The sequence below is a fragment of the Mirounga angustirostris genome, unplaced genomic scaffold, assembly GCF_029215605.1.
Source record: "Mirounga angustirostris isolate CCGP_5_RB_7025 unplaced genomic scaffold, mMirAng1.0.hap1 SCAF_5, whole genome shotgun sequence".
In the NCBI taxonomy this organism is placed as follows: domain Eukaryota; kingdom Metazoa; phylum Chordata; class Mammalia; order Carnivora; family Phocidae; genus Mirounga; species Mirounga angustirostris.
In genome coordinates, this window is record NW_026991713.1 from 100664804 (window position 1) to 100689913 (window position 25110).

Below are 25110 nucleotides of genomic sequence, written 5' to 3' on the forward strand. Positions count from 1 at the left end.
AGACCAGGGCAAGGATTTAATCTAATCTATAGGGCCTCCTTAGCTGGGTGACTGTATCATTTGTTGTCCAAACTGGGACACTTTTGATAGGAAAAGTGAGTCCTGGCTGTTAATAACACTGCCGTCCCCAGCAAACTTTACTCCTAGGTGATCCAGAGGATCTTGGATTATTATTTGAGTGTATTGGGAAGGCATTTGCAGGATTTTGAGCAGGGAATTGACATGGCCCGACTTACATTTTAGTGCAGTCACTCCTGTTCTAGACTGTAAGGCATGAGGGTGTGCGTTCAGAGACTAGAGGAGAATGGGTCTGATGGGGGCGGTAGAAGGCGAGGGGTCGGGAGTAGGCAGATCTGGGATAGTTTTTGAAGGTATAGCTGACAGGACCTGCTGATGAATTGGGATGTGGGGAGAGGAATCGAGAATGGTTCACAGATTTCCAGCCTGGGCAGCTGGAAGGCCGGAGTCGCCATTCACTAAAATGGGGAAGATGGGGAGGATGGGCAGGAGCAGGTTTGGCAGGAAAAGTCAAGACCTGTTAAGTTTGAAATATCTCTCAGATCTCCAGGTGGGGAAGTGAGTAAGTAAATCAGATAAATAAATGTGGAGTTCAGGGAGGGTCAGGGCTAAAACTAAGGCAGGCATGGCAGACTGATGGTATTCAAAAAGATCAGAAGAGATCCCAAGGGTCAGAGTGTAGATTGGAAAAAGAAGTAGTCCACAGACTAAGCCCCAAGGTAAGTTATATGGTGGGTAAAGATGGGCAAATGAGGAGCATCTAGCAAAAGGACTGAGGGGTGGCCCTGAGGGAGGAGAGTGGGGAGTACAGGGGATGGTCACTTTCTGCTCCGTAAACGTCTGTACTGTGATCTTGGGGGAGGATGGTGTTCATATGCTACTTTTATTTCAGAAAAAAGCTTCTGGGTTCCAGTCAGGGAACTGGGTGGGGCTTGGAGAGGGCAAATGGAAACAATCCAGATTGCCCTGTAAAATCTGTAGGTCTCCTTGGGGCAGTGACTGACTTCCATTCCCAAACCCAGCAACTCCACCTCCTTCCCAAAGCACACTCTGGACCTGCTTTGTCATGAAGTCTTCCCTGACTGCCAGGTCCTCCTCTCAACATTACAGGAACCTTATTTGGTGATTCATTGTGCACCATGTCATGTTACCAAACCCATCCTGCATCTGTAGAGCAGTTATGTCATGGAAAAAAGCACGGGACGGGGCGGGGGTGGTGGTGGTAATACAGACCTGGGTGTGAAAATCCAGCTCAGGGGTACATTAGCAGAGATGGCAGAGCTGTTGGCGGTGACTTCTCACTCCTGCCCTGGGCTGGTTCATTTGGCTCCATTTCCTTACTGTAAATGGGTCTCCAGAATACTGGTTTGTGCAGGGTGGCAGTGAGGATTAACTGGGCAGCAGTGGAAAGACTGTGGACTTTGGAACCAAATAGAACCAGTCTGAATCCCAGTTCAGCTATTTATAGGATCTTGAGCAAATCATGTAAACTCTTAATCATGTAAACTCATTAAACATCAATTTTATTATGAGGAGAATGGGGGAAATAGTACTTACCTTACAGGGTTCTCTTGGAAATTAACCCATGTAAAATGCCCGGCAGAGTTAGTGGTTGGTTAATCAGTAAGTAGTTGGTACCACAATCAAGGAGCTGCCTAATTCATTCATGGACTGAATTAATCTTTCTAACCGAATTGGGGGGAGCAGGGAGATGAGACAGCTGAAGCTCTGAGAGGTGAAGGGACTTGCCATAGGTGACACAGATAGAAGGTGGCAGGGCCAGGATTCATTTCTAGATCTTTCTGACTCCAAACACGGTTCTTTAACAAATACGTGGTCAGCCGCCCTCCAGAGCCAGGCCAGGCAGCACCATCTCCGTCCTAGATGCTCAGGAAACCTAGTTAACGGACTGCTTGTGCAGCTGCCTCTTTCTGTCCCCAGGTCTCTCTTTTAAAGCTTCCTTCCCGCTACAAGCCATTTAGTGCAACCATTATAACTCTAATAAACAGATCCAAGAAGCCAGTTCAAAACCAGTAGTGGACTGTGCCGGCTTTGTGAGAAATCCGGATCTGTTTTGTCCGGTGGTGAGCTCTGGGCAGACCTAGCTCGCTGCCTCCACCCGCTCAAGGAAATATTTGCATCTTACTCCACAAACGGCCTACAACAGGCTCTTTGAAAGATGGAAAGCATATTCCCCTAAGACCCGGGAATGCTAAACAGTTAATAGATTCCCAAGGGTTTTGTGTATTACTGGGATACCGACTACTATCACAGGTCATTAAATATCAAAGTTTATGCTCAGGAGGCCAAAAAATAATTTAAGTTCTCTGAGCCTCACTTGTCTTCACAAGTACTCAAGTAAAAGAATGTTCCCAAAACTATTCGGGCATCACACAGGTAAAATGAGAGTCACACAGATGGGAAAGGTGGGAAATATTAAACTGTTAGCGGCACGGGGCTCAGGGTAATAAGTCTCCCTCTTGCTTTTTTAATCTTCGGAGCTTTCTTGTAGCATCGGCTTCTCCAAAGCGCTCTGACTGTTACTTTTTCCTTTTTTGGTAAAGGATCAGAGTAGTCTGCCCGATTTCTGAGCAGTTTTTATCAGCTCATCTCTTTAGCTCTCCTTGAGTTCCTCTTTGATTCCCACCAGACCTTGTTGATTGGTTGTTTCACTGAGGTTCTTTGAGCCAGATCAGGCACGCAAATTCAGGTTGAGTGACTGGCTTCTTAGCACAGTCTACTTGGCAAAGAGTGGGTAAGTTGAGCCACTCACTAAACTTCCAGTAGTGCTCGTGATAATGCTGAAAGTTTTCTTTGATTTGCCAGGTTGGTCACTTTCATGTTTTTGGCTTTCCCCCCATCTCCATATGTCCTCTGTGTGGGGGGATTTCAAAATATATTTGGCTTAGCCATGATTCTGTGCTCTCTCCACTTCTGTGTATGGTTTGGGCCACCAGTCACGTGTGTCCAGGCATGGTGGTAGATTGGCCTGCTGGCTCAGGGAATGGGAGTGCTGGAAGAAATTGTTGGAGGGTGGGGGGTCAAGGGCAGGCAAGGTGGGAGATGGAGGGCCTCAGAATGACCTTTTATCCCCTTGAGCGTTTGTGTATCTTTAGGCAGTCCTCTTGTTAATCTGGCTATAAATGGGCTCGATAGAGTTGTATGGATCAGTCATGGTTGGCCATTTCACTAGTGAATTTAGCAAATTTGGTGAGGCTAAGGACAATAGAGGTCTGTAAAACTGATAATTTAGTGTCAAATAAACAATGTGACTGTTTGGCTTGAGTTTCCAGGAAAGATTAACTGTTTCAAACATTCTGTTGCCTTGGTTACACCACATATACTGATTTGGGGTTCGGAAAATATGGTCACTGACACATCAGATAACCAGTTGATTTAATCAAATACTCATTTTTCTACTTATTGTACCTTTCCCTGTAGACATAGAGCTGGTGCTTTGATTGTATGGGATATGAAAACCATATACTAAATAGTTTAATCAGCCGTCCTAAGAGTCAATGTTTTATTGCATTTGTGAAGATAAGAGTAGACTGGTAGAAATTGTATGGTATTGATGGAATGATCATATGATCATATTGATGGAATGATCATATTATGACCAATAGTGTCTAAGCTAAAGTAGATATTATAATAATGACACTGCAGTCCAGGTAGCAGATTCTTATTTGTGAAGGTAGAAGACAAATAATATCAAGTGAGCTATTGGTGCTTCTACTCAGCCTTTTTCTTTTCCTTTTTTTTTTTTTAAGATTTTATTTATTTATTTGAGAGAGAGAGAGAGAAACAGCATGAGAGGGGAGAGGGTCAGAGGGAGAAGTAGGCTCCCTGCTGAGCCAGGAGCCCGACGTGGGACTCGATCCCAGAACTCCAGGATCATGACCTGAGTTGAAGGCAATCGCTTAACCAACTGAGCCACCCAGGCACCCCTACTCAGCCTTTTTCTAATTGAGTCTAAATTTTTTCCTATTCCCAGATATATTTGTCCATTTATTTTAAAAGTAGGTGTTAACCCAGAGAAAAGAGCATTTTTTCCTTCCATGTAGAGTGTTAATAGATAGCATGGCAAAGTAGTATTTAATGTGCTTATAGTTATAGGTTAAGTATTTTTTAATAATAAGAGAACAGGGACACTTGGGTGGCTCAGTTGGTTAAGCGTCTGCCTTCGGCTCAGGTCATGATCCCAGGGTCCTGGGATCGAGTCCCACATCGGGCTCCCTGCTCAGTGGAGGGGTCTGCTTGTCCTTCTCCCTCTGCCCCTCCCTTGCTTATGCACTCTCTCTCTCAAATAAATAAAAACTTAAAAAAATAATTAGAGAACAAAACATAATAAAAACAAAGTTATTTCAGTGAAATCCATTAATTATTTATTGAACATCTTCCATATTTAAATGTGTGCCTACAGGAGGGTCAAAGCTAAGCGTGATACAGCCTCTATTTCGGAAAAGCTCAAAAGCCTTCCTTTATGAAACAGTCATAGATTCTGGGGGCGCCTGGGTGGCTCAGTCGTTAAGTGTCTGCCTTCGGCTCAGGTCATGGTCCCAGGGTCCTGGGATCTAGCCCCGCATTGGGCTCCCTGCTCCGCGGAAAGCCTGCTTCTTCCTCTCCCACTCCCCCTGCTTGTGTTCCTTCTCTTGCTGTGTGTCTGTCTGTCAAATAAATAAAAAAAAAAAAAAGAAAGAAAAACAGTCATAGATTCTGGATTTGGAATGGTCTGGACCCAAACTAGCAGGCTCTCAGAAACTCAGAGAAACTTGTTCCCCAGGTTGTGTCTTTTTTTTTTTTTTTAAAGATTTTATTTATTTATTTGACAGAGAGAGACATAGTGAGAGCAGGAACACAAGCAGGGGGAGTGGGAGAGGGAGAAGCAGGCTTCCCGCAGAGTAGGGAGCCCGATGTGGGACTCGATCCCAGGACCCTGGGATCATGACCTGAGCCGAAGGCAGACGCTTAACGACTGAGCCACCCAGGCGCCCCCCCAGGTTGTCTCTTTAGAGCACGTCCCCGTTTCCACAAGAGCGGCTGTGCTCAGTTCTAGGATTCCAAACGACAAAGTGCTACATCCAGCACCCCATACTGCTGTGTGTCTGTTCAGCAGGCCCACAACCTGGGAACAACCTCACGCATTAGCAGTAGTTCTCTGGTCTGAATGGAAGACTCCTGATCCAGAAGAGAGGAGACCTGGATTCCAGTCCTGGTTCTGCCTCTAACTTGCTTTGCTACCTTAGGCAGGTCCCCATTCTTCAAGCTTTCGGTGATCTACGTTGAGGCTCCAGAAGTGGTGATGTCTAAGCTCCCCCACACGACAACAACTCTTAATTCTCTCTCTCTCTTTCTTTAAAACTGAGGTTAAAATGAATTCGATGGAGTGTCACTTTCAAAGCCTCCAACAAATTGATTATTTTACCTCTCTTTCCAAGAAAATGTGTTTTGAACATTGTCTGTCTGTATGAGTCTGGAACTTTTCCTGAGGACATCCTAAACAATCAACTCTCCCATCTTTTACATATTCTGTAAAGTCTCTTAAGTATTGCAGAACTAACTCCATGTGTGTGTCTCTTGTACTTTTAGCTATCTCTGCATTTTATGTGCCCCTGCTTTAAAAATATAATGACTCTCCGACAAATTCCACTTTTTTAAAGATTTATTTATTTATTTCAGAGACAGAGCGCGCGCACAAGTTGGGGGGGGGGGAGCAGCAGAGGAAGAGAGAGAAGACTCCCAGCTGAGCAGGGAGCCTGATGTGGGGCTCGATCCCAGGACCCTGAGATCATGACCTGAGCCAAAGGCAGACACTTAACTGACTGAGCCACCCAGGCACCCGAAATTCCACTTTTGTCTTAGGAGTTACAGTCAGGGGCTCCTGGTTCGCTCAGTCTGCAGAGCATGTGACCCTTTGACCTCAAGGTCATGAGTTCAAGCCCCAAGTTGGGTGTGGAGCCTACTTTAAATAAATAATTTAAAAAAGGAATAAAAGTCAATTGTTGAGAGCTAAGCTATTTTCACATGGAAGATTCAGAAAATCCCCATGCTATGTCTGCCCCTTCCCTCCACCTGTTCTTCTAACAGAGCCGCAGGGGTCTCACCTTCACTCCACACAACATGCCCCATCCGTCCACCACCGCGGGGACAGCGGACCCAAGCTAAAACCACTCAGATTCTCTTTCCTGGGAATTTGAATTCTGAGCAGAGACACACAGAAGCTGTTTGGAGAAGAGCCTTGGGCTGGCTGCTGAGATTCCCTACCCTGGTTCTTGACCTTTCTGGGGCCTGGTTGTGTCATTCCCTCTGGCTCTGTGATCCAGTCTTTTCCAGACCTCTGGCCTAAGTTGGGAAGCAACAGAGGGAAGGAAGGAAGACAGGCAGGTCTATGATGCTAACTGGAACAAACTGTAGTGAAGGACCAGTTTTTCCAGTTTTTGGTTTTAGTTCCTAGTCTGTCACTGACTGATGTGGTCATACTACATTTTGCCAGGATGCAGCATTCAGAACATCCAAAAATGATCTATACCATGTTCGGTGAGATGACTCCACTATTCCATGTTGATGTTCGAACAGGTTCTAAGTGCTTACTCTAGTTTCTGTACCTATCTCACTGAGGACTAGCATCAGCACTGAGCTGGAGTTTCTAGGGGCCCAGGAAACTTAACCTCTCTCTGAAGCCAGGATGTGTAAAGCTGCTAATTTCTCCATAGGCTAGTGTACTCGGACGGTTCCTAGGGAAACCCCTACCTTGCGCCCACTCAGAAGTTCTGCTTTTCCTCCTAACTTGTTGGCTGGGATTGCTCCAACCTGATCCCACCCACCCACCCCTCCTCCTCCTTCCACTCACTGTCCCCAGACTTCTTGTATTCTCCATTGAACAAGAAGTTTGCCACCATGTCTCTGCTGTGAGGACAGCAGCCTGGACCCCTTGGCCTATCTCTGTAAGAATGAACAAAGTTTTTAGTTGTTTCAAAGAGAGTGCCCTATGAAAGAAAGGAAAGTAGGGCCTCACGCAGATTCGTGTACATCTAGGTTCATAGTTGTATTAGCCAAAAGGTGGAAACAACCCAAATGTCCACTGATGGATGGATGGGGAAACAAAATGTGGTCCTATTCATTCAGTGGACTATGGTTCAGCCTTAAAAAGGAAGGAAATTCTGACACACGCCATAACATGGATGAACCTGGAAAACGTGATGCTAAGTAAACCAGACACAAAAGGCCAAATATTACATGATTCCACTTGTATGAGGTATCTAGCATAGTCAAATTCATAGAGCCAGAAAGTAGAATGGTGGTTGCCAGAGACCTGGGGCAGAGAGGAATGGGGAGTTAGTGTTGAATGGGGACAGAGTTTCAGTCTGGGAAGATGATAAATTCTGGAGACGGTGGTGGTGGTGGTTTTATAGCAACTGAATGTACTTAATGCCACGAAACACTTAAACATGGTTACGATGGTAAATTTTATGTTAATTATATTTTACACCCCCCCCCCGATTTGGAAATTAAAGTTTTAAAAAGAGAGACAGAGGGCCCTAGGAGAGCTTTCTTAGAGGTAGTTTTGGGTTGTGCCATTTTGAGTGCCCACAGGTATGGAGAAAGCCTTCAGCGGGTTAACTTCTCAGAAGTCAGGGCCGGTGTGTGTCAGTTCATTCAGGCCCTAGCCCAGAGTTGTGGCCAGAAGACCCCTAAATAGTTCTACGATGATAAACATACCAGGCCCCTCCTGTCACCCTCCTTATCATTCAGCCCATCAGTCAGTCAGTCATTCTGTATGTGTGAAGTGCCTGATCTCTACAATGGGAATATAAAATCAGGCCCAGGTAGCTTAACCCCTCTCTGAAGGAGAGATGTGTTAAAACTGCTAATTTCCGCTGATTTATTACAGTGGGAATACAATGATGAACAAGACCTAGCTCCCGCCAGCACAGTGCTAATTTCCAGCCCTTTCCTCGTGTGGACTCCCATCAAGAGTGCCACTGAATTCCAGCAGCTGCAGATCCGCACCGTGCCATGATGCGCAGCCCTGAGCCAAGAATCAAAGGCTAGGCTCCAGCCTGGCTTTAGTACTGGCTTCTGTTAGACATTAAACAAGTCTGTTAACCTACCTGTGGGTCTCTGTGTCCCCTCAGCCACACAGAAATGCCTCCCGGGATGGGGGTAAAAGTAAAAATGAGACCAAGAGTGTGAAAGAGCTCTGATATAAAACATGGGCTGGGTTGGTTGTGGTGGGATGGTGATGCGGGGATGGGGGCAAACACAGAACCCAGGCCTCTATCATCAGCTGGTCCAACCTGTGAGGTTGCGTTACAGGATATTTTGTGGAAAGGAGGAAAGTAGAGTCCCTGAATTCCTCTCTTTTGTCATCCATGCCTTCCCTGTCCCATTATCACCTCTCCTTCCCCCAAACAGGTCATAACAACCCCAGCTTGGTGTTGGCAAGTCATCTTCATCAGCCCTCCCAAACCCAGCAGTTGGCAGCCCATCAGATCAGATAATGCATCTGATTCATTTTCAGGCCTGGTGCAGAAAAGAGAAGGGGGCTCAACAAGATGCTTAAAAAAAGTGTGTTGTTCTAAGAGGAGACATCAGGTGGAGAGGGGGGTGGAAGGTGTGGCTCCTGACTTCTGTCCCCAAACCCAGTCCTTGTGTGGCCCTAGAAAACTTTCTTGGCTCCTCTCTCTTCCGGCTTCATTTGGATCCCATTGTTTTTTTACTCAGCAAACAAAAGGGTGTGTGTAAGATAATTGTTAAGAAAAATTTTTTTAATGAGTCAGGTGCTTGGGTTTGAAAATAGCTCTCTCATCTAGAGTCTGTGAGGTTTGGGCAGATATGTACCCTCCTCACTGCCCATGGCCTCAATTTTCTCATCTGTACAATGGGGATAATATTAATATCTACCTGGAAGGATAGAATGAATGAATGCTTATTAGCACGCTAACTGGCCTGAACGAGTGCACAGATCTTAGCTGTTGTGGTTTTTCTCTGTTAAATGTACTTGGTACTAACCTGTTTAGTGGGTTGAGTGGGTTAATGCATGGAGGAGGGCTTTGTCAACAGTGCTCTTCCCCTCCTAGATCTCTTTTGGCATTTCACTGTAGTAACCCCACAATCTTCATAGTTAACATAGTTATTATCAAATATTCCCACTTCTCCCCTCTTGTCTCATTAGCTGGCTGGGTGGGACTCGCTCTTCTCTTTTTCAAAGCTCTTTTCCCCTCCTAGTCTTTTTTTCCAGGCTTCGTTTTTTTCCTTCTGGTTCCAACTCTTTCTTTCTAGAACACCTTCTGTGTGCCTGAAGGTCCCCCAAGACCTCTAACTATGGAAACCACTCCTCTCCCTCAAGTGGGGGTGGGGCCACCTCCACCCAGTTGGGAAAGTGTTCTGGGATCTTGGGCCTCTACTGCTCCCTCCTCCCGCCTGAAAAGAAGTAGAAGAAAGAGCACTGCCTTTTGACTAGCTCCTGGGCTATTGTTCCACTATGGCTCCAACCTGTCAGGGCTTCCGGAAGTAGGCAGTGTCAACCTTCAGGTGCGTCCTGGGGATATTTCTGCTGAAATGACTCCATTGCCATTTTACAGAACCAAGGTTTTCCTATTCCTGTGCTGCTTCTCCTGAACTCTTTGGGACCCTGAAGACCAGTTCCCTTATCCCAGAATGGTTTGCAGAGCGTCTTGCCTGAGGTTCCTGCAAGTCTGGAAAATCATCAAGCAACATAGCCTAGCTGTCTAATGTGGGTCTGTTTGCATAAAGCAGAACTGGCTTGTACATGCCCTGAGTGTGCACACAGGTGTGAGTGCCAGAACACACACACGAGTCCACAGACGTGTTGGTTCTCATGTCTTTTTCTCTTCTTCTTCTTCTTTTTTTGATTTACTTTTAAGTAATCTCAACACCCATCAGGGGCTCGAACTCACAACCCTGAGCTCAAGAGTCGCATGCTCCGCCCACTGAGCCAGCCAGGTGCCCCTCAATTTGTACCTTTCTATCTATTGCAGCAATTAGCAGAGTTCTTAGTATACAACAAGTGCTCAATACATGCCTGCTGATTTGTTGGTTCACTGATTCATTTATTCACTCTTTCCCAACCTGCTAATTGCTTACTCTTAAGCACCACTAAACATCCTCTTTGAAAGGATGCCAGGGAGGGAAAGGATTGTCCCCCATTTTCCTCCATGTTCAGAAGTTTGTCTGTGTCCCAGTCCAGAAAGAAGACTGGAAACGACAAGCCTAGTGGCTTCCATCATGATCTGAGGGACCTTAAAACTACCTAAGTGGTCCTCGTCAAGTCCACCAGAGGATGAAAACACCTCTTCAGTTGGCTTGGCTCAGTCTTAGAAGTCCTGGACCCTGTTACCTGTAGATTTTCCTGAACCCATCCCATTGATTGCATCAAGGGTCTTCAGTCAGAATTCGCCTTGGACAGAACTGTGTTTGTGGCTGTAATTGTCCTGTCGACATTGACTAGCAAATGGGGCCTTACATGTTGTTGGGGTTTTTGGTTTTGTTTTTGTTTATAATAATGACGATGACGATATCCTAGAGGTGCCTTGGGACCTGGCCAAACCTTCTGGGGCCTCTACCGATCAAATCCATGGCTCAGGGAATGGAAAGTTACAAGCTAGGCTGTGTGCCGACAGACCCTACATTCCCGGAGTGGCGGCGGCGCCATAGAAAGAGTATTTGCCCTCTCTAGCTCCTCTCCTCAACTATCCCCTTAAAGTTTTATGCTTGAGTCTGGATGTTTGCGTGAACAGGAAGTACTGAAAGCAGAGCTGAAATGTACAAGCACATACTTGGCACAGCTCTGATGCCTTCTTTTGGGCCCCCTTTAGGTGGGACCCAACAGGGCAGTAGGGACAGTCCCTTGGTCTTGCTGGCAAGCTTCAGCCTGCCGGCAGCCAAAACCATTACAGCAGCTCAGGTGCTAGCTTGGCAGGGAGCTGGGGAGCAGGGGGCTGTTCTGGCTCCTGAGCTCCGCTCTGAGAGGCAGCAGCTTGGGGGTGGGGGTGGGGACAGTGGGGGAAGAGGCTCGTCAAGGAGGGGCTGGGGAGACACCTGGACCCCACCTCTCTCCTGGTCCTCATTACCCACATTACATACCTGTGCTGTGAGGGAGCGTGAGCAGACTGAGGAAACCACTTCTAATCTTCCTCTGGGCCAACCCCTGTTGGCAGACACAATGCTGGATTGTTTACCCTCATGTTGGGAAAGAAGATGCTCAGAAACCAGGAAGAGGGGAGCAGGCCTGTGTGAAGATGCTTTCACGTCCAATTTTCAGCTGTTTTGGGATACTTGGGTCTCCACACTCCCTCTTGCTTTTCTTTGGCTTATATGGAGAGGTGTTTGTGGCCAAGTTAGAAAAGAGTATAGTCAGAGGTTGGGGCGTTGGCAGGTGTGGGTGGTGAGGGGGAGGTAAGAGAGCGGATAGTTTGGTGACTAAATGAGTGCCTGACACCAGGTGATTGTGATGGTGATGGTAGAGGTGGACAGAACTTCTCAAGTATATTCAGTAGAGACTAGTAGAATTAAGGACACAGGCTTTGGTCCTCTTTCACTTACGACCTCTGACTTTCAGCAAGATTTTTAACCTCTAAGCCTTGTTTTCCTGAAATATTCTCATTTAATATGAGTATATATATATATATATATATATATATATATATATATATGTATCTATGCCTCACACATCAATGTTAACTGGTAAGGTTACGTGAATAATAAGTTCTCTTGCATCATGGTGTCATGGGCTGGGAAGGAAAGGTTAAGCCACACAGCTCTGTTTCTGCCCCTGGAGCTTTCTGTTTGCCACAGGGACTTCCTCCCAGGTGACAGTCCCAGGTTTCATCCCTGACTGGCTGTGTCACCACAGATTTCTGGCGGGGGTGGGGGGGTGGGGGGAAGAGGAGGGGGGTCCAGGCCCTGCTGGCTTCTAGACATAGGGGCTTTGTTCTGCTGAGGACATGTGCCTGGCCCTAAAGGGCACTCCAAGGTCAGAGCCACAGAGCCACAGTCTTGCTTTTTTGTCCGAGGACTCAGTGCTGGTTGCTGACATTTGTGGAACCGTGTCCTGGGTAGCCCAGCCTCGCATTCCCTCGGCAAACTCTTGTCCTCTGGATTCATCACCTCTTCTCTGGACAGCTGCTGGACTTCTAAGCAAATCCTCTGCATTCACCCTGGATCTTTGGGTCCCTTACATCTGATGGAGCCGGTGGGACCAGCCCTCCTAGGCTCCTCCTTCAGCCCTACCTTCCCACTGCCCTGGAGTGGGGTCCAGGTCAGTCTTCCCGTCTTGCATTACTTGACATTACTCTCAGCTCCACCTCTCCTGGGGACACCCCAGACTAGGTTCCCCTGCTTAAGTAAATGCCCAGGTCAGAATCTTCAAATCATTCTTGATTCCTCTCCTCCTATCCAATCCATGAGCAAAGCGTGTCAGCTATACTTAAAAATCTATCCAAAAGATGCCCAAACTGCGAGGGACTTCCTTTCCTCCTGGTGTAAATATCCCTGTTGACCACATGACACCCTGCCAAGGGAATCAGGCCAGAGGTCAGGAGAAATGAATGCAAGTTTCAGACCTGCCACATTGTGATGAATAATAAAATAAGCTGCAACCTGCTTATTGCTGATTATGTGCCAGGTACTAAGTCCTTTACGTGGATTATCTTATTCACTGTGTGACCTTGGGCTGATGATTTCACTTGTCTGTTTCTGTTTTTTCATTTCTAAAATGGAGGTGACAGCAGTCCATGGGGAGGTTGTAAGGATCCAGTGAAATAATGTACGTGAGAGTCTTTGAAAAAAGCACCAAAGGATATATGTATCCCATATTTTTAGCAAAGAGCCAACATGATCATCTTCAGGCCTTTGAAGAGTTCACATGCACTGAAGAGAGATGTTGGCAAAATTCCAGCTGATGGTGAATTTGATAGCCCGGCTCTGTGAGGGCACAATGTGAGGCCCATGGTGGTGCTTTATCTGTCACCTGAGATCGGGGTGTCTGTCTCCTGGCACAAATGTGACACCTGTTGCAGGAGAAACAGGCCCTGGCAGCTGGCACTCTGGGAGGAGAGGTCTGGCCAGGAGCAGGAGGAGTTCACTTATCAGAGGGCAAGTGACAAGTGTCAATAGTTGAATCAGCACATTCTTTAGCTCCAGGTTCCCCCAGCAGGCTGAGCAATGCCTGGGGATCCATTGGCAGGGTTAATGCAGAGGCAAAGAAACAGGAAGAGGAATTACCAGATGTCCAGCACACTGCCTGATGCCTGATATGCACTCAGTGAATGTTCACAGGGGGGATGGATGGGCAATGGGGAGGAACGGAGAGTAATACCCGAGAAACAGACAAGAGGTGTTTGTCATCCATTGCTCTGCTTCCGCTGAGTCCCTGCTGGCCCACAGTCTGCTTACTTCTCTAGTCAGTAAGCAGAGAGAGAGGAGAGTAAGAGAACTACTGGCCGTTTGCGGTTTACAAGATTGTAAAGGGGCTTGAACTCATATCTGACTCCCAGGTCTGGAACCCCAAACTCATTGAGGAAGGAGTGCTTACTGAGTACTTACAGTGTGTCAGATTACTTGCTTAAGCAGTCACCATTTATAAGTGGTAGATAGACAATTAGGTCTGACTCTAAAGCCTTGCTTGTCTTGCTCCTCTACTCTGAAGTCTGCAAAGGGAATTTCCTACTCCTGAACTTACTAAAGCCTGGGCTGTTGACTACCCCAGTCTCTAAGTATCTCAAAGCCATCTCGACACCTGGGACCAGGTGCAGGGCCTGGTTGGGTTTAACCTCACTGATATCACTCCTCCCCCCTGCCCCCACCCAATCCCCACCAGTGGATTTGTGCTTGTTTACTGAGAGAACCATCTCTTATCTTCTTATACAGAGAAATAGAGCCAGACACTAGTTAAAGGTGATAAAGGCAGATTTTATTCAGTACTATCATGATATAGGAAAGAGACCTCAGGAGAGAACTGAACTCAGTTCGGAATACAGCAAAGACAGCTGGGGATTTATAGCCAGCAAGCAGAGTGAGGGGGCCAGGAGATGGAAAATTACCAAGAGGAGATATCCGGGTAAACTGGCCTAACAGTATTCTAAACCAAAGGCGGGTTGAGGACTTATACATCAAGGGTGGGAAGATGGAGAATTGATCAGGTATCAAAAGTGGTGGAGATTCCTACTAAAAAGACTTAATAGGATTCTTCTTCAACACCGGGCTGGGCCAGCCAAGCACAGGGCCCAAGGACAAGGCCTACTCAGAAGGAGGGTTCAGAAGAGCCTGTCTAAAATTTCGTCAAAGAGAGAGTCTTCATCACTTTCCAGCAAATGCCAGTGATATAGTTCACTGACCTTGGGTTGTCTCACTTTGGTGTGACTTCCAAGAGTCAAAGAATTTTTCTGGAACTAAAACTAGTCTATGAGAAAGAATTGCATCTGAGACAAACTGTAACTCCCATGGATAGGGGAAGTAGTATTTTTATGATTATTTCCTCACAACTTTGTCTAGAAGTAGATGGCTTGTAGTTGTAAGAGCGAAGTCAAGGAAGAGACGACCCAATCATTCAGAGGCAGAAGCAAAGCTGAGCCTCCCCACCCCACCCCACCATGTGACTCATTCATCACCCAGGCGCTTGAGCTCCCCAACCACTAGCCAACTGCTCCCTGGATTTGGGAAGGGCGGGGGCTCTTAAATAAGATGTGTCTGAGTCGGGATTAACAGATGAACAAACAGCTCTCTCCTGAGCTCATCCAGAAATGCAGGGAGTAGGTCTGGGAGCATTCTTTCTCTTCCTCCCTCCCATATCCTCACCTCACTTCACTGGCGCCAGAATCTGGCTTCCCCAGGACATCCCCCTGCACTGAACTAGTCTGACCTGTTCCTGCCTGCCAGCTGGCCAGCCATGGAAACAGGAGAGACCTTGATGGCAGAGGGATAAACCTGCAGAAGTCCCCATAAACATAACATGAGCAGAGGTTTAATGTCTGTGCAGAAACCCAGAGGCACAGATCCCCAGCTGAGGCCTCTGCCCCTGGGACTCTTCAAAGTTTGTGTGAAAAAGTGCCCACAGGAGAAAATGTAGGCAGAATGAGAAAACGCTGGTTCATGAGACAGGGAGGCTCTCTGTTCTGATCCTGGCTTCAAAACAAGTCACTCTGTGACTTTAAACTTCGCGCTGCTCTTTCCCCATCTGTAAAATGGGGGTAATCAGACCTGGCCTATCTCACAAGATTCTTTTAGTTATTTATTTATTTTATTTATTTGAGGAGGGGCACACGCACGCACATGCAGGGGAGGGGCAGAGGGAGAGAGAGAGAGAGAACCTCAAGCAGACTCTGTGCTGAGTGTGGAATCCGATGCAGGGCTGGATCTCATGACCCTGATATCATGACCTGAGTCGAAATCAAGAGTCGGATGCTTAACTGACTGAGCCACCCAGGCGCCCCTCTCACAACAATCGTATTACAAGACTCAGATGAGATCATTCCTGTGAGATGCTTAGTAAGCACTAAAGGGCCACACCAAACAGAACTGGAAGAAAAGCATCTCCCTACCTACCACAATCCCCCTCCTGGAGTCAGTTACATCAACATTCCCACAAAATGGTGGTGTCCACCTTTTGTCGGCCCACATTCGTGCATTGTGCTCTTTCCTCTGTGTCTGGTTGGCTGTGTCTCGACTGGGCTCACATCGGGGTTCATGACATCTGCTCTGGGTCAGCTCTTGGCTCCCAGCGGTCAGTGAGCATGAGTCTAACTCCTTTTGTGCAGCACCCACCACGCTGGGAGCATCTTGATGGAGCTGTTGGAGACAGAGTAGTAGCCCAGTGGGGGATCTGGACATTTGAGTGCCAGTCTTAGCCTTGTCGCTATTTGCTGAATGAGCCGAGAAAAGTCATTTGGCCGGCTGGGGTCCCATTTTCGTCATCTGAAATGAGGACCAGATGATCTTGAAAGCCTCTGCTAGCCTAGCTCCTGATAGTCTATGATTTGGGTTCATGGCCGGTAGTGGTTTGGTTTCACATATTCAAAGTCTGACAGTCATGCCCAAGTGGCCCCCTTGACACGTGGGGGGCTCTGACCCCTCAGTGCGTGGCTGTGCTGACCCCTGAACCTTGACTCTCGCAGCCTCACCCTCAGCACAGAGCTCTGCTTCTTGACTCTTTGCTGGCACCCCAACAGTTTCTCCCTGGGTGCGAAGGGGACGGAGCTGGAAAGGGAGCAAGCTTAGTTTCACTGCCTTTCACAACTTTCTCCCCACAGCGATTTTGGGGAGAAATCAGCCTCAAAAGGCAACTGGGGAAGAGTCAGCTTATGGTGCTGCACACACTCCATGGACAAATGGACGTGTTTCGTCTTCACCTGGCCTGGCTCCTTCTCCGATTATGGAAGACAGCAAAATTTTAATGTGCTAGGAGCTCTTTTCCTCTCCCTCTGTGCTACTGACCTTGGCCAAGCTTGCAACTATCTCCCGACCCTCCCCCCACTTCATGCACACCATAGGAAGTGGTATGAAGAGCTGCACAAGGGAAGAAGCTTAACTCTTTTATTCCCCCCAAGCCTTACAGACCTATGAGGTCTTCATGTTCTGTTGACCTTTTTCTCTCTTCGGTCCCTTCCATAGGATATGGCAGCTGGCGAGAACTGGCCAAGGCTCTGGCCAACAGGAACATTCCAGCTGTGGATCCAAATCTCCAGTTTTATCATCCCCAGAGGCTGGGCTCCAAGGTATGTGGTGGGGCCAGCCCATTTTCTCTACTAGTGCATTAACATGGGTCCTCACGTGTCCGTGACCTTATAGCCTTAAGGGAATCCCCTACTTTTCTGTGGTAAGAGGGCTCAAGGAGAGAATTCCTGGAATTGTACTCGGACATCACAGGATCTCGTTAGCTGGGTGGGTAGAGATGTCCATCCTGCCCTCCTCAAAGCCTCCCTCAGGCAGCTCAAGAGGCCCAGAATTGAACTGTTCCAGGCATGTGGCCTTCATCTTAAAGGGCCATCTTAAAGGGCTTAAAGCAGAACCATCACATCCTGCGTCTCTGCAGCCTGAGGCCTAGGCCGGTGCCTTAGTGATAATCCCAGATGCTCACTGCTAAGAGAGATGATGAGGTAGCTGCACATGGCTGGGGGACAGATTTGGAATGGAGCATTTTTTCTATAGTGTCTCTTGGGCCAGTGGTCCCTAGGGAGGTAGGAGGAGCTCTGGATGGGAATTGGGGAAATTGGGTTCTAATTCAGTCTGGAACCCTAAGATTGAGCCTCTGAGCCTAGAAGAGACATGGATCTCCAAGGCTGGAGCAGAACCAAACTGAACCCATGAACGTGCATATTGGGTAGGGGAAGGGCTGTGATGTCCCCAGGGGGCTTCCACTTGTCAGGACAAATGAGTGACAGACCTGGGCAGAGTCCTGGGGGGGATGTAGATGAAGACTGAGGCAAGTTCCTGTTCTCAGAACACTGATCTATTAGAAATTATTTTTCCAAAAATAAGAAAAGAAAGAAAAAAATTTTTTTTCCATATGGGAAGACAAAATTCAGGAAAGTAAAAGAACCTTAGGAGAGTATGCATTGACGAAACTGTAAGGGGGTGTCCTTCTGAGGGATACAGGGTGAATCATAAATGGGAGTGTCCCTTATATTGATAAGCTTCCCCAGAGGCAGGGTCTTCTGGCCCTCTGCCTCCCCACTGGCACTTTCAAGGGGCCCCCAATCCTAATATTCCCACCCAGTTCATTCTTCACTCTTCTGCCAGGACCAAGACGTGGAGCGAGGTGAGAGTGGTAACTACAGCTACCTGAAATGGAATAAGCCTGTCCCCTGGCTCTCAGAGGTAAGGGATTTGTAACTGTCCCTGTTCTTGGAGACAGTCAAAACATAGTTTTCACAGATAATTCCAGAGACCACAGAAAATATTCTTCTAGTGATTATAATTAAAAATCTTCACCTAGGGGCACCTGGGTGGCTATTTGGTTCAGCATCTGACTCCTGATTTCGGCTCAGGTCAGAATCTCAGGGTCAAGAGATGGAGCCCTGAGGTTGGGCTCTGCGCTGGGCCTGGAGCCTGCTTAAGATTCTCTCTCCCCCTCTGCCCATCTTCCCCTCCGCAACCCCCTACCACTTGCATGCACTCTTGCCCTCTCTCTCTCCCCCTTACCCCCCCAGAATTTTTTTCACCTAATTTGGAAAAAAAAAAAAAAAAGTCTTCAGGCTCATTCAGTTTTCTTCCTTTAGAGAAGGAGACCATTTGCTCTGAGCCTATTGTGTGCTGGTTTTTGCATATCATCCCTTATCAGTTTTATGACCTTGTAAGATAGTATCATTGTCCTCATTTTATAAGTGAGAAAAACAGAACTCAGGAAAGCCACATGACTTTCACATCCACATCATTCTTAAAGATAAGCTTCCCAAACTTTCTTGGACAGCAAGTCTCATAGGGTATTCCAGGAAGAAAGGAGTCTGTTGTTAAATAAGGCATAAAAACTATATACTACATCCACTTCTTGGAAATACACATTCACATAGGAAAGGTTCTGAGAAGTTCTGTAGTGAGCTGTTTAACTTGGTTTAGCTCAGCAGGTACCAAACCTATGTGTCTCCTGCCTTGTTTTTTTTCCCCCATGAAATATCTCTTAATATTCTATGAAACTAGTGTTTTGAGGAACACACTCTAGGAAACACTGCTTTAGAAAACTTTTATAGGAAGTGGTTAAACATGTGAATAAGAGTTGCTATGATACCTTTCACTTATATAGGATCTGAAAGATTCTTTTTCTTCTGGTAAATAAACTGAGGCGCTGAGAGGTTAATTAACATGCTCAAGATTACCTTGAGTAAATGCTTATGCTGAGACTCCATAGTAGCATGGTTCTTTGGGGGTGAAAATTTTAAATTTGGGCTGCATATTCGACAACTTGCCCATAACCCAGTGCCTTTTAGTCCCGAGACCTGTGGACATGTATTATTTTTTTTGGCTGGGTGGTATTGGCCAGCCCACTGTCTCAGCCTGCGTGATTTTATTTCCAATCCACCTATTTGCTGTGGGGCAGGAGAAGAGGAGGTAGCATCGTGCTAAATATGATGTTAGGTTATTCACGCCGTGAAACTGCCTCTGTTAGAAGCCCTGAGAGAGGACACATTACAACACTGGCACACCTGTAATAGATGACGTCATCAGGTGATTACGCCCCACCCCACCTGGAGTGTTTTGAAAAGAGGGTGCCTTAAAGACCATTGATTCCATGATCTAGCCTTCAATCCTTTGAGGACAGTTGGGATCATTTTCCTTTCTTTCTGTTTTGGTTTTTTTTTTTTTAAGATTTTATTTATTTATTTGAGAGAGAGAGCGGGGCCGGGGGGGTGCAGAGAATCCCAAGCAGACTCTGTGCTGAGCAAGACGTGGGACCCGATCCCATGACCCGAGCCAAAATCGTGAGTCCAGCACTCAACTGACTGAGCCACCCAGGCGCCCCAGATCGTTTTTTCTAAAGATTATGGCTGTATAACATTCTGCATTTATTTTTTTTTAAGATTTTATTTATTCATTTGAGACACAGAGAGAGAGAGAGCATGAGCAGGGGGAGAGGCAGAGGGAGAGGTTCGAGAAGCAGGCTCCCCGCTGAGCCAGGAGCCCCCATATTGAGCTCGATCCCAGGACCCTGGGATCATGACCTGAGCTGAAGGCAGACACTTAACCATCTGAGCCACCCAGATGCCCCCATTCTGCCTTTATTAATCATTAATTTCCCCACTTTTTTTTTTTGCCAATCAAGGATGGAAATATATATGAGATTAAAACAGTGAACAAATAGTAAATAGTGATTAAAATAGGATTAATTTTTTAAAGAAATAGTTGATGTTTTAATAAGTGTGTATGGCCTTTTGGTGATAAATGCCTGATTTCCATTGACTTTTTTTTTTTTTTTTTAAATTAAAAGTAGCTTTACCAGGGTGCCAGGGTGGCTCAGTCGGTTAAGCATCTGCCTTCCGCTCAAGGCTCAGGTCAAGATCCCAGGGTCCTGCTCAGCGCAGAGCCTGCTTCTCCCTCTCCCTCTGCCCTTCCCCCAGCCCGTGCTCTCTCTTGATTTCTCTCAAATAAATAAATAAAATCTTTAAAAAAGTAGTATTTACCAGGGGCGCCTGGGTGGCTCAGTTGGTTAAGCGACTGCCTTCGGCTCAGGTCATGATCCTGGAGTCCCGGGATCGAGTCCCGCATCGGGCTCCCTGATCGGCAGGGAGCCTGCTTCTCCCTCTGACCCTCCCCCCTCTCATGTGCTCTCTGTCTCAAATAAATAAATAAAATCTTAAAAAAAAAAAAAAAAGTAGTTTTTACCAAAAAAAACCCTTACAAAATCCTCATTACAATCTTCATAGATCTTCAGGGAATCACTGATCCAATCATCTTATTTCACCAACAGAGAAACCAAGGCCCTTCGAAAGGCTAAATAACTTAACATTTGCAGCCATAGAGCTGCATGGTGGTCCCTGCCCCCACCACCGGTGACTCTCTGCTGCGATCTCCTTACCTGTCTCCTGCCCTTTTGACAGACAGTCAAATTTATTGAACATCTAGCTGTCAAGAGCTGTCAGGTGGTACTGTTATCCCCCTTTTGCAGGTAATGGCTCGGAGAGGGGTTAACTCGTTCACTTCTTCCAGGTGGCATCACTAGGACACAGCCCTGCCCTGAAAGTGAGCAAGGACAGAGGATAAGAAAGCTGGCAATGGCTTCACGGGGTAACTGCCCTCAAAAACTTATTCATGGCACCCCAAATCATAAGACTGTAGTTCACAAACCCCACTGATTAACAAACCTCAATGCCAATTTATTCATTTATGTCCATTGACCAAAACACTGTCTGATGCTCAGGATGTTCCATCTGGAAAACAAAAAGAGTTACAAGAAAGAAATTCGGTAAATCCAAGTAAGATCAAAACAAGTCAGCCTTTCCCTGGCCTTGGCGAGCTGCTGTCTCTTGATGAGAAGGCCGAGACCCCAAATCTTCTTCTCAGGCTTACTTTTTTTTTTTTTTGGTAACAATTTTATTGAGATACAAATTAAATACCACATAAGTCATCCATTTAAGGTGTGTAATTCACTAGCTTTTACTAGATTCATAGAGTTATGCACCCATGACTGTTAATTTAGAGCACTTTCATTACCATAGAAAGAAACTCCATACCCGTTAGCCATCACCCCTCACTACCCCCATCCCACAAGCCCTACACAAACAATAATCTACTTTTCTCTTTTTAAGGAATGCTTTTTTTTTTTTTTGTACTTTTTATGATTTTAATTAGGCTCCATGCCCAACATGGGGCTTAAACTCACAACCCTGAGATCAAGAGTCACATGCCCTACCGACTGAGCCAGCCAGGGTGCCCAGTAGTCTACTTTTTGTCTCTCTAGGTTTGCCTGTTCTGGTCATTTCATATACATGGAATCAGATAATGTGACCATTTGTGTCTGATTTCTTTCACTTAACATGATGTTTTCAAGGCTCGTCCATGCAGTCGCCTCTACCAGCACTTCATTTCTTTTTATGGTTGAGTACTGTTCCATTGTGTGGCCGCACCACATTTTATTTACCCACTCTGGAGTGTACTTTCTGTGATTGGCTCCTGCGTCTCCTGGGGGCAGAGGTGACTGCTCCTGCCTTCATGCCATGTGCCCCCGACCCCTCTGCAATAGCCCCTGGCACGGGTGACACCGATTGTTAACATGTCTCTCTCCTTGGAGGACCACATCTCCTTGCATCTCTTACCGGTCCAAAGCAGACATTCGGCACTTACCGAATCAATGAAGGAACATACGGTTCTGAGCTTAGCTTCTGCGAGCATTTGTTCATTCAAATAATTAAGATGTTCTGGAAACACAGCGGAGGGAAGCTATTAACTCTTGTGAGGAAGTCAGAGAAGGATGAACCAGGGTTTGCCAGGTGGGGGAGAAAGGAAAAGGCCCTGCCACCGGCAAGTAGTGTTTGTAAAGCCATGGAGAGGTGAAGGAACGTGACAAAGACAGGGAGATGGGTGTGGGTGGCGTGTAGGTGTGTGACAGGGAGTGGCAGGAGGTGAGTCTGGGAAGGTTAGGTCAGTCGAAAAGACCTCTCATGCCAGGGTGAGGTTTTGTTCTGAAGCCTTTTGGGAGTCTCCTGAGCTGCAGAGTGACATGATCAGGTCTGTGCTTTAGAAAAGACAATCTTGCAGGCAGTGTGAAGAATCAGTGGAGGGAGAGAAGCTTCCCTCCAGTGAGGAGGCTCTCCTGCAGGCCTGGCAAGCCCAGTGGGGCCTGGTAGAGGCAGTGTTGTGGGAATGGAAGACAGTGGACATTCCTGTCTGAGGACCTACCTGGCTGACCTTCCCCTCCTGCATCCATACTCCCAGACACCCTCCCCACTTCCACAGGGTTAATTGCTGTGTGTTTTGGGGGAGTCAGTTTACCTTTCTGGGCCTCAATAATCTGACCTCTAAAATGAGAGGGTTCCAACAAGTATTTTCTCCACTACTTACAACTGGAAGTTCCAAATCTGTCATTGGCCAAATCTGGTGATAGGAGTAACCAGTGTCCTTCCCTGGGCCTTAGCCCCTGCTGGACAATGGAGAGAGCGGGCAAAGGGCAGTGCTGACGAGCTGGAATCCCTCATCCCTGCCAGATACAAAGTCTCCAAAACTTAGAGAGATGCAAATCTTGGTGGGGGTTGCCAGTTTGGGCCTGGGAGGAAGATGGTGCCCACGGGTCCCACAGAGACGGTGGATGAAGCATGGTTTGAAGGCTACTGTGATGCCGAGTGAGGGCCTAGACCTCAGAGGAGAGGGCTAGTCCTCTTCCTACACGCTCATTTCCCCTGCCTTCCATTCTCCGGAGCATCTCAAGCTACCCTTGCTGTAGCAAGCAAGGCCCTGAGTGGGAGGCAGGAGGCGGCCAGCCCAGTTTCTTCCTTCTTCCCTCCTTCCCCTGCCCAAACCCCCTGTGGCCTCTGGCCTCCTGGCTGAAGAAAACAGATTTCTCTGGTGGCAAGCCCTCCCTCGGCAGTTTGCTGTGCATCTGAGCACACTGCCCTGAAAGTCTTCCAGGGAGGGGCTTAGAAGAGGTCATTTGTAGGAGACAACTGAGTCTTATAAACTGGATTTAAGGAATTTCCCCAGAAGTAGCACAATGTCCCCATTCTTTCCTTCCAAGAAGCCTCAGCCCGCCCCCTGCCTACCCAGCCCACATTCTCTCTCCCACCCATCCCAGCCCCCAACTCATATTCCCTGGTGCGATGGCTGCTTCCCAAGGCCCCACATGCTCAGCTTTGACCAGGCCAGTGTGCCCAGGAAGTGCCAGGCTGCTGAAGGGATGGGGAGTGACAGGCTCTCTTGTGTCCCTTCTGGATCCAGCTGTGGGGTCGTGTTTCCTCAGAGGCCGCACCTCAGATCTTTGGCATTTGTGCGCAGGACTTCTCCCCTCCCAAGCATCTGTCCTCCAGATCGCTTGCTGAAGATCTTGTGCTACTTCCTTTTATCCGGGCTTCCAGTCTGGGTGTCCCTTACTCCTCTGTTTTCCTCAGGGCAGCTCAGATTTTGATATCTGATGGGCCACAGTGGGGAGGGAAGGGCAGGGCCTGTTTGTATAGAGTAATTGAGGCCCCACCTCCCACAACCTGGAGATTAAGCTGGGGGTAGGGGGAGGAGAAAATTGCTGAGATGGGGTAATCTGAAACTCTTTGTCAGGACAAATTGGGACAGGATCCCCACGCTTCCCCTCCCCTCTCAAACGCCCAGCACTTCCACCCACTCAGAGCACTGGCTCTAAGGCCCTCTCTTCTGAAGGGGGCCCTCTGCCGCTGGCCTCCAAGCTCAGTCTCTGCCCCACCGATGCCACAGCCAAGGAGCAGAGAGCATACATCCTCTGCTCCTAGCTTCCCAGGGCTGCCCAAGTCCTGGGCGCCTGGGTAGTTATGCCAGGAGAGGCCCGCGCAGAGCAGGAGAGAGGCTTCCAGCTCCTAAGGGAGCAGTCGGAGGCCGTCCTGCCGGATGGGGCCCCCAAAGACCTCCTGCAGCGCTTTCCCAGCTGCTTCCCCACAAGGGGAGCCAGAAGCGTGAAGACTACTGGGTAGATAAGGTTTCACCAGCAGACAGCTGTTCGAGCTTACTATTAGGCATAAGGGGAAGGGGAGGGGAGGGGAGGAGAGCAAGTCTTTAGCTCCAACTCCAGCCTGGCGCTCCATCCAGTTCTTTCTGTCATCTCTGCCTTTCTGTCATAGCTATTACTGCCCCTTGCCTGGGGAATGCAAACCAGCCCCCTTCCTGCATGGAAAGAGCCGGGACTCTGTGTGCGCGCGCGCACAAGCATAGCCAGAAAAACAGACCCAGGCTTTAGGGCCAGGCAGTGGGGATGAGGTTGGAGAGAGGCTGTGGGTGTGAGGATGGGATGGGACTGAATTGGACTGTGACCTTCAGTAGTGAGGGGAACACCGGGGCTGGGGCTGCGGTGGCCGGGGCGTCGTCTGTCCACCCGGCCTCCTCAAGCCGCGGGCCGGACGGGTGCCGGGGCGCTCACACTCACCTGCTTGCTTCTCTGCCCCGTACAGTTCCGGGGCCACGCCAACCTGCATGTGTTTGAGGACTGGTGTGGCAGTTCCATTCAGCAGCTCAGGAGGAACCTTCACTTCCCACTGTACCCACATGTGAGTGTTTGTTTGGCGCGCCTCTTTTCCCTCCCTCGGCCCACTCCTGTGTCTCATCTCCCCGTCTTCTGTCTTCTTCATCTGTCCTGGCTCTTTTCTGGTTCATTTTCTTTCCTTTATATCTTGGGTCCTCTTTTCTTCTGCCCACAGTTACTACTCTTGCTCCCTTCCCAAGGATTCCTTTGAGTTCTCTGCCATCTTCTGCATCATTTCAGCTTCAGGCTCTCATTGTGCCTCATGATATAATTTAGCCAGAGCCACCACATACAGTTGGGCTGGTTGTGCACTGTACAAGGTTACATGAACAAAGAAGCAAGTGGGAGTAGAAATCCTGCCTACACTCCACTCACCAAGCCATGCCCCAGTCCCTCCTGTCTCCCTCCCCACCTTGGTCTTCCCACCAGCCCTGAGTGGACCAATTTCT

The 25110-nt window shown here is 47.8% G+C and overlaps 1 protein-coding gene across 1 annotated transcript in view; it reads left to right on the forward strand.

Annotated features, from left to right (window-relative positions):
• The window catches only part of B4GALNT3 (beta-1,4-N-acetyl-galactosaminyltransferase 3), a 90478-nt gene that overhangs the window by 48153 nt on the left and 17215 nt on the right, over positions 1–25110 (forward strand). The window contains exons 2-4 of the mRNA XM_045871226.2: positions 16648–16751; positions 17776–17853; positions 24591–24686. Of these exons, the coding sequence (XP_045727182.1) occupies positions 16648–16751; positions 17776–17853; positions 24591–24686 (278 nt within the window). The remainder of the gene's footprint in view (positions 1–16647; positions 16752–17775; positions 17854–24590; positions 24687–25110) is intronic.